The 19,083-nt window shown below is 32.0% G+C and overlaps 1 protein-coding gene across 13 annotated transcripts; it reads right to left on the reverse strand.

The window, feature by feature from the left end:
• Positions 1 to 510: 510 nt before the first annotated feature.
• LOC137827692 (serine/threonine-protein kinase STY46) lies at positions 511 to 15,937 on the reverse strand. Of its 13 annotated transcripts, none has more exons than XR_011083768.1 (17): positions 15,251 to 15,929; positions 15,032 to 15,146; positions 13,254 to 13,366; positions 12,966 to 13,088; positions 12,160 to 12,232; positions 11,279 to 11,389; positions 10,796 to 10,846; positions 8,477 to 8,616; positions 8,304 to 8,411; positions 7,683 to 7,756; positions 4,161 to 4,336; positions 3,658 to 3,753; positions 2,691 to 2,771; positions 2,509 to 2,559; positions 1,982 to 2,086; positions 1,595 to 1,735; positions 511 to 990 (listed from the first exon to the last, which is right to left on the reverse strand). XR_011083768.1 is itself a non-coding variant. In XM_068633955.1 (16 exons), exons 1-16 carry the CDS (start codon positions 15,430 to 15,432, stop codon positions 964 to 966), a joined length of 1,662 nt encoding a protein of 553 aa, XP_068490056.1. In that variant the 5' UTR covers positions 15,433 to 15,937; the 3' UTR covers positions 511 to 963. The 13 variants fall into 13 exon arrangements, 2 of the variants coding, with proteins under 2 accessions (XP_068490056.1, XP_068490057.1); XR_016522987.1 differs by lacking the exon at positions 1,982 to 2,086 and adding an exon at positions 5,048 to 5,134; XR_016522989.1 differs by lacking the exon at positions 1,982 to 2,086 and adding an exon at positions 5,048 to 5,134 and having other exon boundaries at positions 1,595 to 1,758.
• Between the last annotated feature and the right edge of the window lie 3,146 nt (positions 15,938 to 19,083).

A 19,083-nucleotide genomic window follows, 5' to 3' on the forward strand; every position in this document is an offset into this window, starting at 1 on the left:
TTAAAATTTTATTTAGTCGCTGGATCATGAAATAATGTTGCTTATACCAAGAAAACATTATTTTATCTCTTTCCCGCAAATAACAGAAGTTGAAATATAGTTGAACAAACAGATCCTATGTCAAAACGTAATAAAACAATGATTGATTAACAAGTCATCATTTACCAGAATAAAACTAACTCCACCATATCTTAAAACATTTGTCATCGTCAACTATCTGCATTACTAACGATGGATCGGTAAGACTAGAAAAATATTAGCACATTCTTCTTATCCTTTATTTTTGGATAAAATCTGAGGTGTGAGCGCGGGTGTAAAATCTCAATCATAGTAGAAAAAATATACCAAATATGACTGATTAACCACATACGTATTTATAGTTTAATAATCCAGTGTGATTTCCAACAAAAAAATGATTAACTAGACGGGTTTAATAAATCTCATTAAATTCACCTCCTCAAAACAATAAAAATAATAGAATGAATATAAATATGACAAGGAAGGCAAAGGTAAGTAAGACTTTACATTAAACTAGTTTAAATACGCGCACCCATTGGTCCATACCAGTCACTAATTTACAGCACGAAATATAAACACTGAATACTTGACCCAAAAATAGAAAAATGAAATGAGCCATTAACGCTCAGCAGCATTATCCTCACTGTACACTTCATTGTTTTTTGTAGCTACGTGGAACGCATTCCTCTAATTAATATAGTTTGAGAGGAGTATAACGTGATTTTTCCGGGAAAAGATATATTTAAGTATAGTCAGCTATAACATTAGTATGCCTCTTTACATTTTCTCACTTTGTATAGGTCACACCTTCTGTGAACGCCTTTTTCCCTCGGTGCAACAGGGGGAACGTGAAAAACTTCACAGCTATTTGAATAGCTAGTGGAAGCCAAAAAAAGGTCAGATCCATCCAACCGTCTAAAAGATCTGGAATATTAGTTTGTGCAGTCAGGCACCATTCGCTTCTGGATCTTTCTGCAATTTGCACGTATAAACAATAACCAGGCCAGCTAAATTAAATGTTTACCAAAAGAATAAACTAATTAATTATAGTAGTTGAATCGAGATATAAGTAATGTTTCAGAGGGCTGATTTGATTTTCTGAATTGAAAAACCTTTGAAATGAGTCGGGGACGTTTGAAATGACGCACCAGATTTGCGGTAAATTAAAATTAGAGCTTTTATTTATAAAAGCAATTAAAATTAAAATTAGGATTTTTATATAATAATTCAAATTCAAATTAGGATTTTTACAAAAGCAAGTCGCGATACGGAATCGTTTCACGATTTGTATCACGATTCACACAATCCAACTGCGATACGGGAGCAAAAACGATTATTCTTGTGATTCGTATCGCGGGCACTCTGAATCGTATCGTTCGATTCGTATCGTGAATCGTACAATACTTACTACCATGAAAATAATTATTAGGGCAAATTATATTTAAACTCAAGAGAAACTGCACCAAATATCTGCGTATGGAAGAGGGAGGGGCATTGGGTGCAGTGTCACTTCTGTTAAGGGAGTCTGAATGTACCTTGTCCTAATTTTTAAGAAATAACAGTTAATATAATTTACCTCAATTTCTTGCAAAAGATTTTCAAGTTCAACCGTTATCTCATTAAAGGATGGACGGTCTATTGGAATGGCTTCCCAACATCTTTGCATCAACTCTATTAGTTTAAAGTGTCCATGCTTCGGAAGCTCTGGCCGCAGACCCTGAAGGATGTACAGTATTACAGCTGGGGTCAGACACAAAATAGATTATCTTAGTTGAAAACTTTTACTGCAAATATGCTCTCTCATAAACATGCATTCACTGAGGTAGAATACTTATTTCTGTTGACTAAATATTCTGCCTAACTTTTATTTCTTGTTGACGTTATAATGAAGCCACGACTTATAGATCCCTTGGAAAGACGAGAAAATAAAGAAAAATTGAAATGCTTGCAGATTCAAGTTTACAATTTCATGCTCGCCTTCACCATCTTTGACATCCTTGAACTGGTCATAACGTATAATTTCTATTATGCTAGCTTTACGACTTCAAATTTATTCCGTATCCATCACCTAAAGTTGAATATGTGAGATATGATATAAGCAATTACCGAAAAATATTTAAGTGACAAAAGCACATCCTCAAGTAAGTCAAGTAACAACTTCTGATGACAGAACTAACTTGTTCCATGATATCCTCCATAACAGTGGCACACAGATAGTTATTTTAAAAAATTAAAGTACTAGACTATGGCACAACTGGTATGGGGCATAAATACACCAATAGTTATTGGTTCACATTTTGTTTTAGTTGCTAGGAAAAAGGAAAACAAATTTGTTTCAGAAAACCCAGTTAAGATTTAGAAACAAATTTGTAAAGAAGAGGAATACATATAATGTTGTCATGTACCTTTAGAGTAATAACTTATTAAGGTTTCAGTTTTAAGTAACATTTGCTAGAACATTCAAGTGTGATTGATAAATAAAGAGCAAACCTGTCTCACACCCAAAGCAGCTTGTAGCGGAGTCATGGTGTCATATGGTACCTGAAATATAAGATGAAGAAAAAATCATATTTTACAAGGAATGTCTTGACACACAAACAAGCACACCGTTCAAGGAACGGGAAAGGAATATGAAAAGAACACAATATTATACATCCAATTTAGGCTCATACCTTCGCGGTCACTAATTCCCACAGCACAATGGAAAAACTGAATACATCCGCTTTCTGATCATAGGGCTGATGGTTTATAACCTTATGAGAAAATTCATTAACAGTAAGATACTTACAAGTAAAACCAGAACAAATTAAAATAAAACAATGGTCATAATGAGCATCTATAGAAAGAGAACTTTATTTCTCATTTCTTATGCCCGTTCCCTTTTGTTCCAGCTTAGACTAAGGCAGAATAGAAGAGAGGAAGTATATTGTCTATCAAGTGCATTAATATATTTTATCTATTTGGCCAATTCAAAAATGGCATGGAAATTTTTTCTTAAATGACACACGTGACACTTGTTTGGGAATAAGGATTACGGTCTGTTGCGGAACTGAGGGTGGGAAGTTTTGGGCAACTTCTGATTAGCTTCAGAAATAGTTTGCAGGAGTAATGAGGACAGTTTCATAACAGGATTATATCCATTTCTTTGCTATAATGTATTACTGACACCAAGGAGATACATACATATGTATGTATGTATGCATACATTTATTATCAGATAGAAATGTATTTATTATGTTCTGAGATCAAAATCAGAAATCTAGGCACAAAATACTTCAATATTTTTCTGAGATTTGTACCATTTAGACACATCACAGCATAAAGCACGTATTGTTTTCATCAGAGGTACAAATTTGATTGGGAAATATGAAGAAAAATTGTTCTAATTCCTCAAAGAATATGTCATGGTTTATGTTGAACAACAAAATGCAAATTAGGTTTGAAAGAGTCAATATAAGAATTCCACAGAACTAATAAAACTCCCAAGTAGTAAACAAAAGAAACATTTAGTTTTAATTATTAATGGCCCAGCCCCCTTAGCTTTACAATGTCTGATGCTTAGACACTAAAACATTGATACAAAACATATCAAAAAGTACAGCAGTTTTTTTTTTCCATTTCTCAATTCAATTAACGAACCTCCGGTGCCATCCATCTATATGTTCCAGTTTCTGCTGTCATCACTCCCCCCTGATTTAGGAACCGAGCAACTCCAAAATCTGCGACTTTAACAACCTAAATGGAAAAGATTTTTTTAAAAAAAAAAACTTAATGAACAGAATTTAATAAAATTACATATATGCAACTCCAAAACAAAATAGGGTGTACGTTTCCAAAAGTTTAAATATGTGCAAAAATTTCATATCAAATTTTCAAGAACGCTAAATGTCAATTAAACCGTTGTACTACAGTTATTACTGAAGTTTTATTATTTATCATACTTCAATAATTTAATCAGAGAACTTGTGGATAATTTGTCATAGTGAAATAAAATTCTTGGATTAAAAATACACATAAAGATACTAGCAAATATCTGCCTCATTAATATCATTTGCATACAAGGTAGCACTCATTTTAGTACAGGTAATGTTGTACATAGTAGAGAATTATTAGTTTCAAACTTTTAAAAAAAAAAATCTTACATTGTGTGTATCCATCAACAAATTAGCCGTCTTCAGATCTCTGTGAATTATGTTGTTTGCATGCAAATACTCCATACCCTTGCAGACATCAATTGCAAATTTTAGTAATTGAGACAGCTCCAAGACATTATGATTTTTGTGCATGTAATCATACAGACTTCCTCCGGGCATATACTCTGCACACACAAAAAAGAAACATAAAGTAAATTTTTAATAAATTAAATAGAAAAGAAAGACATTGAACAATAAATAGGAGAAGAGACCATTTTTTAATTAATCAATATAAGTATTCCATAGCTTAAATGAATTTAATTAATCAAAGCCAAAATTAGGCATATGCCTTGAAACATTCTTCTAACACACAAGGACAAGAAGAGGCATCACAGGTTTAAAAAATGAATAATAACATATAACACCATCAGTACAATGGTGGAATATCATACCAGTAGATTCCACTAGGCAATCTCTCAAAAGGAAGGAAACAGAGATTGTTGTTGAAAACCAATTTAATTTAACTAATATTGTTCTGCATCGAACATCATTTGGAGGAACTTAGATCCCACATCATTTAGCAGGTTCAGTTCACTAGAGTATATGAACAATATTCATGAAGTGAACTACTTCAGAATCAACAAACAATGTACACTTGCAGTGACACAGGTACAGAGGAAAATAATCCTAAGCTTGACACCCAAACTTTAAGGAACATATTATCCACAACAAATTAATATCCGATGACATGAATCTGTGAAGATAATTTTTTACTTGATTTTCAGATCATTTTTCTTGATGTCATAAAACATACAGAGGGAAGATTGCCTTAAGACATGGGATCCACTGTCCCATAATTACAACAATGGAGATCAATTTGCATGACATTTAGAAACCTTCTAAGCCCCGTAACATTGATTTGCATCATGAACAAGTCACATTGAAAATGTTGCGATGACCAGTGTTTTGACCTAATAAATCCCCTGAAAAGTACTAAATGATGAACATATTAGCACAAGGTCAAGTGATCAGAAGAAAAACCATACTACTCAGAACCAAAAGGCACTTGACATTTAAGACAAAAGACACTTAAACTATGCTATTTGTAAATCTTGAAAGATAGATTATCAACACACACCAGTATAGAACTACTCATATATCATGATCAAACAATTCATGTGTTTTAAGGAAAGAAGTCTAACATTGAAAGTCTTGTGCATACAACTACACTTCAAACTAAACACCCAGACCACAAGCTATAGATGCAGAAACAAGTATACATGAAGTGAAATATAAATGTTTAAACTTGCAAAAAACTTCATTTCTTTATAAATAATGAATTGATAATTGATAATATGACTACATTCTACAAAGCACAATTTATTAATTTAATAAGAGAAATATTGTTTAAAACTAAAGAATAGCTTTGGCTAAAATGTGTTCTACCCGTTATTAAAAACTGTACAAACATAGAAATGATTTGTAATCGAGAATTATAATAGAAAAGTAATATGAAAAAAAAAATCATTTATAGTTATTATAAATCTATTTTAACAACAGTTCACAAAAAAAAAATAACTATATTTTGGGTACATGAGTTAGAGTAAGGAAAAAGAAGACAGCCTGGTATTAAACATGTTGCATATCTATAACTTTTGTACTGCAGCACATTTTTATCATTGTAAACGATATCTTGAGTTCCTTGTGATGTTCAAAAACTCATGGATTAAACTCTTAATGTGCATTTTCTTGGTTCAAAAATTAACGTGTACCAAAAGTGCCCAGCTTCACTGACCATTTGACAAATCTTTTGATCTCAAGCTCACAAAAAGGTGCCAGAAAGGATTTTAATTTTCTAAGAATAAATTACACTTCATTCAATACCTTAAGGTATACCAAAATGATAGCAAACTTCAAAATTAATATAAAAAATCTATAATTCATGCCATTATTTCATATTTGATTAACTACACTATTTTCAGAAAAGAAAATTCACTTAATATTTGAGTGACTACACTATTTTTAGAAGAAGAAAAAAACCTAATATTTGAGTAACCACACTATTACTTCAGCTTGCAATTATATATTTAAATTTAAATATTAATTCATTGTAACAATTAAAATTTTCAAAAAAAAGTGCAAAATACTAATCTAAATGTAATCATCAAGCAAATAAGGAAAAACGAAAAATAAATATTTCTCTAATTTTCTCTTTGCTTTGTTTTTTGTTCAATACTGTCTAATAGCTCAACTGCAAAGAATTTTTTAACAAACTACAAAGGACTTTTACCAACTGATTTAAGTAACTTGTGTTTTATAGTTAATTTCAATATAAATACATATAGAAACCAATAATTTAAAAAAAAAATCTTAAAATAACTAAACAGAAAATTTAGAAAACAAATATTATGAATATTAAATTATCAAATTCATTAGAAATTACTTAGATGTCAATTTACCCACAAAATTTCATGCTAATTAATTTCCGATCATGACCATATTTAGATTTTACTTTATGGGTTATATTAGTATTTAAAATTTTCAACAGTACGTTGAAAAACTGAAATAGGAAAAAACATTCATTTACAGCGGCATTAATTGAAAAATTTAACAAAAATAACAATTGTTTAATAAATGAACTTTTTAAAGCACTTCTTTCTTCTAGTTCAAGTTAAATTTTATTTTGTAAAACTCATCCATAGCAATTCAAATGCCTATTATTTTTTAAAAACTTAGAATTACAACAAACTTTTATTTAACCAATTAAAAATGAATAGCAATGAACAAAAACATTAAATCAGAAATGAGAAGATAACTCCTTATTTTTTTTATTGCTTAGTTTGTGAAAATATCTGAATTAACATTGCGCACTTTCAACTTATACCAAAACAAATTTAATTTTTTTTTTAAAAAAATTACAATACTTAATCATATTATGTATGTGTAAGTCAATATTGCATCAAGTGATTGTAGCAATATATCAACATCCTCGACATTTCCTATTTAGAATAAACCTAGCACCTTTCTGGTAAAAGTGATACAGCAATACTGACAAAGGAGAGATGATACAAACAAATAATAACAGTAACTATTCAGATAATACAGGTGAGAGAAAATTTGAAGTAACGAAAAATAAAATGTTAATTAAATTTAAAAAATAGAATGGTATCAGTTTCTTAAAATGTTAATATATATATATATATGAATTTCTTAAAACTTATGAATTCGTGTCAATTTACTCTGTCATCTCAAATTCACTAAAACATTCGGCTAAACATTATTGTGAAACTCACTAGTAAATAAGGAGTCATCCCATAAGTTTTCCTCACTAATTATTGTTCTATTAGAAAGGGTCAAAGGGGGCATGGATGTGAGTAAATTTTAATTTTTTTTAATCTCAAACTTCAGGGGCAAGATTCTAATAGTCTTTACTTCCATAAAATATCAACGAATAAGGACAGCAATCGTTTCCACATTAAATAGGATAATATAGAAGAATATATCTGCAGAACCAAACGGATTGGTCAATACCTGTTACTATGCACAAATGTGGACACTTTGTACATGCACCAATGAAACGAACAACATTTTTATGTTGTACCTGCCTGCATTCAGAAATACAGAAGTCAAATTGTCAAAAGATTTTCAGGGAAGAAGAGAAAGAACGGAACCTAAATGAGAAAGTGACTGGCAATTGGTCTTTAAATTTGTGTCCTATAGACAAGAAAAAACTAAATAGTATATGGAGAAATCCCAGCACAGAAAATCAATTGAGAAAAATAACCAGTTGTAAGGATGCTACAACTGACATCAATTGTCAGAAGTTTCTAGTAAACAGACATCCAGTTCTTCAAGGGTTGATTGTAAGGATGCAGCAACTAAGCAGTTACCTAAACTGATGGTTTTGTTAGGCAAAACGACTTCTTAAAACTTGGTAGTTGGTACTTGGGTTGATATTTCAATTTAAGCTTTATCAATCAAATAGGTGTTCCTCGAGGAAAAGATAACACAAGTGTTCCAAATAAACTCTATTGTACAACACAGAATAACCAATATTTGATAATCTTTTAGAAAGAGAATTTATAAGATTAATTAGGAAAACAAATTATGATATGCAGTATGGTCTTAAACTCTGAGCAGCAAAATACTGACCTCAGAATTGCCACTTCTTGAGAAAATTCATCCTGTAAGGCATCATTCAATTGCTCAGATCTCAGAACCTTAACGGCAACATCTTCCCCAAGATAAACTCCACGATACCTGGGTATGAATCATAAATATCATGATATGGAGAAGAGAAGAAGTTAAAAAACAACACAACTCACAAATCTCCAGAGGATCCAGACGCTATTTTTTCTCCTAACTTTAGCAACCTCCTGTCTATTTCCCAATCTCCCGATTTTCCCTCTGTTGCTAAGGCTTTCTCAACAGCAGAATGAGAATTTGAAGAACGGGACCATGACCCCTAAAGAAAGGAAGAATTTTTATTACAATCTTATATGCCATGATTATATACTATGCAAAAGGAGCTACCAACTTCAATTATTACTAAATCCCAAAAAAAATGGAATGAAATGCAAACACCTCTTAGCTCCAGCTAATACGTGATTTAACCCAAAAAATGTTTATAAAACTCCCGTCATCCCATTATAGATACACTTTATCACTGAAAAATTCAAAGGAACTTCATGTGCTCACTTGAAACCACAAATACTCCAGAGCAGCAATTCGGTTAGTAAGTGCAACAGCAGTCATCTAATAGCTTGGTCAGTTACAATAATCAAATCAATCCAACTCAGCACCTGCACCTATACGTAGGTTGTGCAGGGCTGAGCAATGTGGCTTGTATTCATTCTTTTTCTTAGATCAATGAAACCAGTCTACAAGAGCAACAGTCTTCTCTCTAAAAGGGTACCAAAGCAGACTGTCATCGCCAGGTCCAACACTAAGGCTGAATATCGCAATCTCACAGCTGTTACTGCAGATATTCTTTGGATTCAAACTCTAATGCATGAAATTTCTGCTCCTTGCCTCACAACAGTGGTGTTTTGAGACAATCAGACAGTAGAACACCTAGCTCATAATCCTATTCTTCATGCTTGCACAAAGCATATGGAATTGGACCTCTTCTTTACTGAAAGAGTTATCAGCAAACAAATTCAGGTCTGCACATCCCTTGTACAGACCAGCTTGCTGAACTATTAACCGAGCCACTTTCTCCTCCGCATTTCTTTCGTTTAAGGTCCAAAATCAATGTATTTGAGCTCTATTTGGAATCTCACCTACCTTTAGCTATGTAATATGTTTTCTCTATGTAATTTTCAGTTTAAAGCTTTTTATTGCATTATGTTAGTTCTGTTAATAAGTGTAAAAGCTGTCATTTAGGTAGTGACAGCTACAACTGTCACATCAATCTGACTCGGAACCTACACCTATGTATAGATATTAACAGGCTGAGCAATGTATCTTGTATTCGTTCTTTCATAATCAATGAAATCAGTTTACAACAGAAACAGTTTTCTCCCAAGCTATGAAACCATTAAATTGAATAACGTATCAACAGTGAAATTTTCATTCTTCTGTTTAACCATGTATTACGATATGATTTGAATGAAATTTTCCATCAGCTTTTTTACTTTTATAAAATCATGTTTATTGCTAATATGCATCAAGTGATTGTAGCAATATACATTATCTGTTAATGAAGGGATCTGATGAACAGAATGAGTTTTCTGCGTATTCATGGGTTCAAGGGGGGGTTGACATTTTACACTTTGGATAAATCACATGTCAAAAGTAAAGGATAATGAATTTCAACTAAAGCACAGGTTGGGACACTACTAAATGAATTTCAAATAATGCTACTTTTTTACTCTAGTACTCAATATAGAAAGATTAAAGGTGTCTTACAAAGACATTGGTGTCCTGATACGATTTGTTACTCCTAATCTTTGTGCTTGAGTATTTATGGAGATTGGACAAATAGTCATCATTTTCACAGATGCTGCGTGGCAGATTTCGAATTGACCAATCAACATTTTGTATGATCGGTGAGTTTGTCCAGCTTTAGATAATTTTTAGAATATCCACCTTAGGGATTTGGAGGCAGGAAGGAGTGAAAGATCTTCTGGAAATGGTGATGCCGGCTGATGTTGTATGTGGACATAGCAATAAGCTGGGTTTTAATCAGATAATTCTTCCTTCCTTCACATTCTAACAATAGAGTATTAATTTTTGGTGTTCCTGTGGATAACAGCCCATTGACATTATTTCAAGGAGCAGTTCGGAGACTAGGATTCCTATACTAGAAGAAGTGCAAATGATCAGTCACTTTCAATATTTTTTTAACCTGAATAAAAGGTTTCTGGCCAAGGTAAATGCTTCCAGGATGTCTGTTAGGCTTGTTATTTATCAGTGGTTATTCCTCCATATCAAGTCTTCTTTCCCTATAAGTCCCATATTCATTAGCCATTTTCAAGGAAAATGTAGAGTAATTACATTTCCTTACAATTACATTCCAGGAAATACAAGCCAGTGAAAAATTAAGAATCATTCATTCGTTCATTCTTTATAGATAAAAATCCAACATCTCAAAAAACAAACATATGAATGTATAGATACAAAGTCAAGGAGACACAATGCACCTCACTTCTTGCTACAGCTTTTTCCATAGCATCATACAATTCATCTGTTTCCTGAGCACAAGATTGCAAAGTCAGCGATATTTGTACTCAGCACACATCCCTGTCATAAGGGTAATATAATAGCAGTCCCCCTTAAAATCCTACAAACTTGACTCCCAATATAAGACCATTTTTTTGTCTGAACTGAAACTGGTAAGATTTTTCTTTTATAAATAAATATGACACGGATGCAACATTTGTGGGCATAAATAATTGCCATCTTGCCCAATTTGCTATCAAATCAAGGCTCATATTATTGTAGCAGGGATCAATCACCATGTACGAAATTGTGTAGTCAATTAGAAGTTATAAAGTGTTTGCAACAACACAAATGCAACAGTAAAATTAACGTTAATGAAAAATTACAGGTTTCATAGATACAACTTTGCAGAGGTCTTCACGGTAAACCAAATAGCATCACATTCATCAGAAGTAGTTGTGTACCTCTACTGGCCACCCATCCACCACAAACACATCAAGGGAATAGCCATCAGTTGTGGAGAAGACATGTGCTTCACGGATGTTAAGTCCAATATCAGACAGCAAAGCTGACAGCTAAAATAAAATAATATCCGTTAAAAGCAATCATGCTATCCAACAATTATGTTGTCAAATATTAACAAACTATAACCTCGCATTTGATTACATCAACATAGTGAAGCTACATTTACACTTAATACAAGGAAAAGCCCAGATTTCCACTCTCAAGCTCTTTGAGTAAAATCCACTCCAGTTTTTCCATTTACACTCTCAAGCTCTTTTCTATCCAATGTTTATGTGTTATGAGAGAATACAGGAATATTCAATAATACAAATCACTTGTCAGTATGAAATCAATGATACACCAAAACTACGCATTAAAACATTTGTATCCAACATTCCATCTAAACTTTCATACAGTAAAATTCACTCCAGTTTTTCCATTTGCACTCTCAAGCTCTCTTGTATCTAATGTTTATTTGCTATGTAACTTGTCAGTATGAAATCAATGATATACCAAAACTACGCATTAAAACATTTGTATCCAAAATTCAGTCTAAGCTTTCATATAGCTATGGCTTCATTTTTTCTATGCTTCAAATGACAAGTTAACACATAGTCCAAAACTTCTTAATAAATCTCCAATTATCAAATACCTTTTAATTTTTTAGAAAATTTCTGTTTCATTAAGTGGATAGAACTATGGAAAATAAACCTTTATATTTTGTGCTAAGTGGATTGAAATTTTTCAGCTCACTATAGTTTGGAGTTTCAAAACTTCCAATTAATTTAGAAAATATACAAGTTAACACAAACAACAGATAAGATAAACTCTTCAAGCATACCTGGCTTAACAGCTTTGGCTTGTCAACAGTAGAAAATATTATTTCATGAACTCGGATACTTGAATGTTCATGCCTGTATTTTAAATTGAAATATTCAGGTAACATATATATTGATAGACTTGAGATATAAAGGTCCAGTTCCTCCATCAACGTGAAACAAGGTTAAAGTCTATCAGTCATAATAATGAATATAGTCCTGAAACTTGTAAATCACATATAAATAACAAAACAGATGGAATGGAATATCCTCCAAAATGAAAAAAAAAAAATTAACAATATTTTTAAAATAAACATGTTCTAAAGTACCAAACAAATCCTTCAACATGAAAGGGTTACTCTACAATGCACATGATGCTTATGTTGGGGCCTCATCTACTTTACTTTATTTGAATCTCTATATGGATTGTTAGAAGAGAAAGAACATCTTTTTTCTCTGATTTGATCTCCTCTCCAAACCCCAATCCCAAACAAATCCTTGCTTAAGAGTTACACATGCATTGAAATAAGAAAATGTTCTAGCCACATAATATAAAAAATAAGCTTTTTGCCACAAATGCTGTCATGTCAACAATAATACATCCAAGTATCCAACAGGCCTTTCTACTACAACTTGTATTTTTCAATCCCAATATATTGTCAGTAAATATTAATAAACATTTGGCAACAGGTAGAATTAAGTTTTCCTGCCCTCTCCAAGGGAGAGAAAATTGAAGCCATGTCTACCAATTTTAACAAAAGTTGCCATACTGCTATTTCAAAAACTAAAAAAAGTAAGGATCAGTGTTGTAACTTCATTCTGGAAGTACCTCGGAAAAAAGTTGTCAGCAAGAAATTTCTCCTCTGTCTCCTTGGAGTTCTTTCTAACATCCAAATTTAAGTCCTCAAGCTTTGAGCAAGGCTCAAACTCATTTGCAATATCCCTCATCGTACTGGTGAAAATAATATAATGTACATTACAAAGATACAAAATTGATATTTTAAGTCACACATTATGAAGACATAATTGATAATATAACTCATGCAATATCCATCTTCTTCCTGTAAAATGCTTGTGCAAATATATTGAATATTTCAATGTTCACCGGGTACAATACCTTTTCCCAGATGCCACTGCTACCCCATTTGTTGCATGAGAATGAGATGACCCCGTCCTATAATGAGTACTTAAAATTTGTTGATCTTCACCATCTGCTCTAGTTGAAATATTCTGCCCAGCAAATTGAGAGAGAAGTAAATTTGTTACAGACACAAAAAACTGAAAGAAATATGAAAGACTGATTGCATGAATAAAAAAAAGGGAATAGAAAAGGCAATTGTTTCACAATTGACAAATATTTATTTAAGGATAAAGAAGAAGAATGGAAGTATTGAAGAGAAAACCAATAGAGGTCTCATTAAGAATAATTTGTTAGATGAGATAGCCGACTAAACAGATGTAGAGGAAGACCAAGAAAGGGAAAATCATCGGATGGATCATATGAACAACTAACTACCATGTAAACATAAGCACTTGAACGCTCAACTAAATATAAGATGTACAAGTTAAGAAAGTGTACAAAGTAAAACTCTTTCAGGAATTCGTGTAACAAAGAAGCAAGGACACATAAAGTAATCTAATATAGTTTATCTTTCGGATAGGTAACTGACATTCTCTAAAATCTAAAATTTCAAAATCAACATATATGTTGCTTCTTCAGTGCAAGTTGCAACCATAAGCAACAAACAGGCAAACTGTAAGTATACACATAAACCACCCAAAAGATTATTTTTATTGACTGTATATGCAAATTAAGATGCTGCAGCATCTTTACTTTTAGGATTCATGGAAAAACTTAGGCGTTACCCTTTAGGTGTTAGTGTGCTCTCCAATTAAAATTGACTTTCAGCTTGGTAACTGCACCTACCTTTAGTGCTTAGTTTACCAAGGTAAAATTGTAATTCTGACCACACCTAAAGAACAACATCTTAGTGTTTCCCTTTCAGATTTTGTTACTTATATATTTCTGTACTTTAACTATCTTGTTAGTTCATGCCCAGGTCAAGGTGTATATATATCCAGAATATACGTTCCTATTATTTTGGATTTCAATTCATTCGTAGTTACATTGCAGGGTACGTACATCATATTCACTGATACAAAACAAACACCAACACAGATTTAGGCTTTTGCTAGTAAAACCAAGTCATGGCCCAAGCACACATCAATGGCAGATAATATTCCCTAATCCTTTCTTTTGTCTCTGTTAACACAACCAGTATGGCTTCTAGTTAAATCCATACTAGGAAAAGATGAAGAATGGACTCAAACACACGTGCTGACACAGTTACCAATAAGAGAATAAGATAAATATTATCTTAAAAAAATAATTGATATGCATCTGACAAGGTAAATAAATTATGTTTACAGTCATCCAACCGCAGGTCACCATATATGGTAAGTCTACTGTTATTTTTATTATAGTAACTACACATTAAAAGTCATTCTGATAATGAAATTGCCAAAAACACAAAAGGAGGTGAAAAGAATTACATGTCTCTCACAAGTTCAAACTAACTAGTCCATAGCATAACTTACTGAAACTATTTCATTTAACTTTTGAATTAACTTACACCAAAGCTAATTTTAACTTCTAGGAAAAACTTAATTATTTTACCAGTGTAAAAATCTTTACACTGACCGCGAATGAAAATTAAACTCTTATTTAAAATCTAAATACATTATTATAAATTATCTAAATTGGTTGAACAAAGATCCGACAAAATCAATCAGCGATGATCCAAAGCTAACTGAAATTCAAAATTCCAAATAGCAAGACAAACGGAGTTAGCCACAGGCAAGCAAGCAATTCTTCAATATTAAGCATAGCAGTACCTCGAGGAAGCGTATATGGAAAACAGGACGCTTGTCAGGGTCCTTTGCCAGAGCAAGAAGCGTTTGATGCAACAGAACATCTTCCGCTTTATCGATATTCACATCGAGTCCATAACTGAAACAACAGCAACGGATTAATCAACACTTAACTTAGTCAATGGAAAGTGAAGCAAAAGACACTAATCCAAAAATAGTAAGAAGAGAGTCCAATCGCGGAACCTCGGAGGCAACCGATTGAAGTGAGCCTCCAACTGTTCGCGGAACTCGGGATTGGAAACGGCTTGGTCGTGGCCGGTTTCGAGGAGGCGGTTGTAGACGTCGTTGCGTACGTCGTAGTTTCCATATCCGCTGAAGGCGCGCGGCGGCGAGGAGCTCTCTCCGACGCCTTCTACCAAATCCATTCGCCTCGGAAGATGGTTCTTCAAGGTCGCATAGCGTGAAGAGAGAGAGAGGACGGTTGAGTTGACTGTGGTGTGAGGAGAATATGAGTGGAAAAGGTAGTAGGGAAGGGTTTGGTGTGATTTGAAGAGGAAATGGAGGGCAATTTGGTCCACCGCGAGGGTCCTTGCCGCCGGAAGCAAAAAAAAGGCAAGATTATAGGAAAGAAAGAGAAAAAGCGAAGTAATTGGGTTGGGATTATCGTTCCTCTCACTCTTGGCTAATCTCGGATTCTTTCAGAGGGAAAACAAAACCAATCTCAACGGGGAATTTTATTTTTACTTTTCAAGGAAAACTTACATTGACTTCACTTGAAATCCTCTTATAAAATTAAAACATTATACTCGTTAACTTATACTATGCCATTTTTCTAACATAATATTATCATATTTAAGCAACATGATAAGATAAAATAATATCGGTTTTAATATGGTTCTGCTTCTTTCAGTAGACTTGTTTTATTGTTTTGGTTCCAAGAAGAAAACAGCTTTTTGCTTTATATAATATAGGATTTTACTATTTTCATCATTTTCTTTAATCGCGTCTTGCTGTCAATCATAACGTGACAAACAATATCTTATGTAAGGTTACATATCTTAGCGATATAATTTTCCTCTTTCGTATCATCATTTAATTGGGGGAAACAGTAATGATAAGAATTACAATCGTAAAAGTTAACATTACCGTTGCATCAACATGTTAAAGCAAATAATCTAAATATAACATTCTAGGGTGTGTTTTTTATAATCTAATTTTTTTATATGAATTAAAATTTAAACAATATTCATGTAAACGTTTATTCATCGTTATAATTTAAAATATTTATAATTTTTTATAAAAATTATTTTATTAAACATAAAAACAAACAATTAAATAATTAAAACAAATAAACAAGTATAGCATTAAATTAATAATATAAAAATAATGTAATAGTGAAACAATAATCCAAATTTTATAATCATTTTATACATTAGAAATTTCTCTCATTATTTTAAAACTGAAGAGAATAAAATATAAGTTTCTCTGGTAAATTATTTTAAAACATTAATATGGACAATTTATTAAAATAAGATAAAAAAACTAATAAAAAAAATATTTTACCAACCATAAATAAAATATTTTATCAAAATTTTATTTATTAATTTCATCTATAAGTCAGACGATATATTTTACCATACATAATATTAACATTTATGAGTGATTTAAAGACAAATGTTTGTGTTTTTTTTATGAAGGGTAATTTTCAATTTTATATATATATATATATATATATATAAGTTTTTATGTTATGTAATTTAACATTTTTGTCACCTTAAGTAATAACAATCGTCTCCCATTACATGAAAAAATATTATTAAAAAAAATTACAAAAATATGTTGGAACTATACCAAAACTCATATGTTAGTCCTAACCGTAAACACAACACAAACTAAGACAAAAGTACATTCAAGTCAGACATTAGTAAATCTCATCTTTTGAGTTTCCTGTAACATGTATAACTTCATACAACTCAGCAATCATAGCAGTCTAAACTTCAAGAAACGCAGAGAAAGCACTAATAAACTCTCTCATACTCCCACGGAAAATACCTTCACAAGTAGCAAGACCAGGATACCCCTAGCAGCCCTATCAATGTTAATTTTAACCCAGTCTAGTGAAGGAAACTCTCGTCTAACCGGAAGAGGACAAAGAACTTTACCATTACGAGTAGTAATACCAAAAAACTTTAGACGAATTTCCCACTTGACAATTTAAATCTTTAATTATCGAAATAACCCTAAAAATTTCAATCTTATCTTGAAATCTAGCATAATTCTTCATACGCCATATGATCCAAATAGAAAATATTGGTAGTTAATTAGATACCAATTTAGAAATTATTTATCAATAATAGAAACTAGTTTAAATATCAATACTTTTTTTAGTTTCTAAAATAGTATCTAATTTAGTCAATATAGCAACTAATTATTTTTTGTCTCCAAAATTGATTGTTATTTTATTATTTTCTAGTAATGTAATCTAAACAATCTAACTTTCTTCATATTTTTCTCCAAGTTATTCCAAATTCACCCCCTCAAATCCTCACAACCCTCCCTGATCCAATCAAAGCTTATTGATCGAGTTACATATATTATAAAGAATGTATTTAAACGAAGTGATAATAATTGTAAATACACTATATTCTCTTAATGATAAATCCAACCAAATTTTATGCGCTCATAGATTATAATATTCTACAATAAACAACCACAATCCATCAATTGTTTGATGTTAGGTATCATAAATTACATGTTGAAAAAATATTTATTTTAATCATTATATATAAGCACTTTTATATGAACCATTTTTGTAATTAATATATTTTTATTCAACATTTTAAAATAATCTTACAATGTCCTATAACTCTCACGCATAAGGTCACAAGATTTTAAACATAAGAATATTTCACTAATACAAGTTGGCCCACATTGATGGCAAAGCCCGCAGCCAGACACAATCACATAATAAGGAGAATGAAGATCTAAAGTCTGTTTATGGACTTATTTGCAAATATGGGTCTAATTGGGCTTTTGTTTATATTTGTAGACCCAATCAAAAGGATAACTCTAGGATGGAAGAATGTATAAAGCATATCCAAGAAGATCTTGAACTCATCAAAACATAAACTAGAGTTTTGGTGAGAAGAACACAAGAATATTGAGTTTAGACTTACTAATCAACATTATTTTTTGGTTAAAATTTAACTTAAATAAATTGTATAAAGTTGTTTAGGATTTCGTGGATCATGTATTGGGTCTAGTAGCATAAAATAATTGGACCAAGTAATATAGGTTGTTGGGCTTGTATTTGGGCAATAGTAGAATAAGTCTAATTAGGGTTAAAAGTGACTAGTTAGGGTGATAATTGAACTTATTTGAGCCCAATATAACTCTAGAATGTATAGGGTATAATAGAGGACGAAAATTACCTTGACATAGAGCACATGGACGGACACATGACAGCCTAGGAGTGGAGAGAATTTAGCAGGTGTGAGCTAAACATGGAAAACATGATTTCACATGTATTTTGAATTTTCAAATTAAAAGGCTCCAAAATGTTTAACCCTCTCACCTATAGATTGAGGTGCTTTTGAGTGTTATTCTGTCAAATTGCAAGGCTAAGCACTCATTTGTCTAAACTTCTTTAGGATAGATGCCTTGGTCTTTTTCTTCACCTTTTCTAAGTGATATGATTGAACTAATCACTCTCCCTACTCTTTATGCAACTACAAGGAAACCATAGCTCCAATGGATACATCCTTGATCCATTTCTTCCATTAAGCATCCGCAAATTCCATTCAAAATTCAAGAAAACATGCCACCGGATGAGAGAATGCTATCACACATCCACAAACATACGACTAAGAGAAAATATGTTTTTTCCTTCCATTTGCTTTGCATAATAGAAAGTTTGATCATGCATACGGAAGCTACTAAGTAATATATGAAAGTTTTCACCAACACAACCATTCATCAAGTTCAATTGTTTCCACCACAGAATGTTGAAATAAAGTGCGAGTCTGGTTTTTAGCCTAAAAATATAGGAAATAAACTAGAAGAGTCTCTATAGCCTG

The sequence above is a fragment of the Phaseolus vulgaris genome, chromosome 7 (assembly GCF_051622355.1).
Source record: "Phaseolus vulgaris cultivar YP4 chromosome 7, ASM5162235v1, whole genome shotgun sequence".
NCBI classification, from domain to species: Eukaryota; Viridiplantae; Streptophyta; class Magnoliopsida; order Fabales; family Fabaceae; genus Phaseolus; species Phaseolus vulgaris.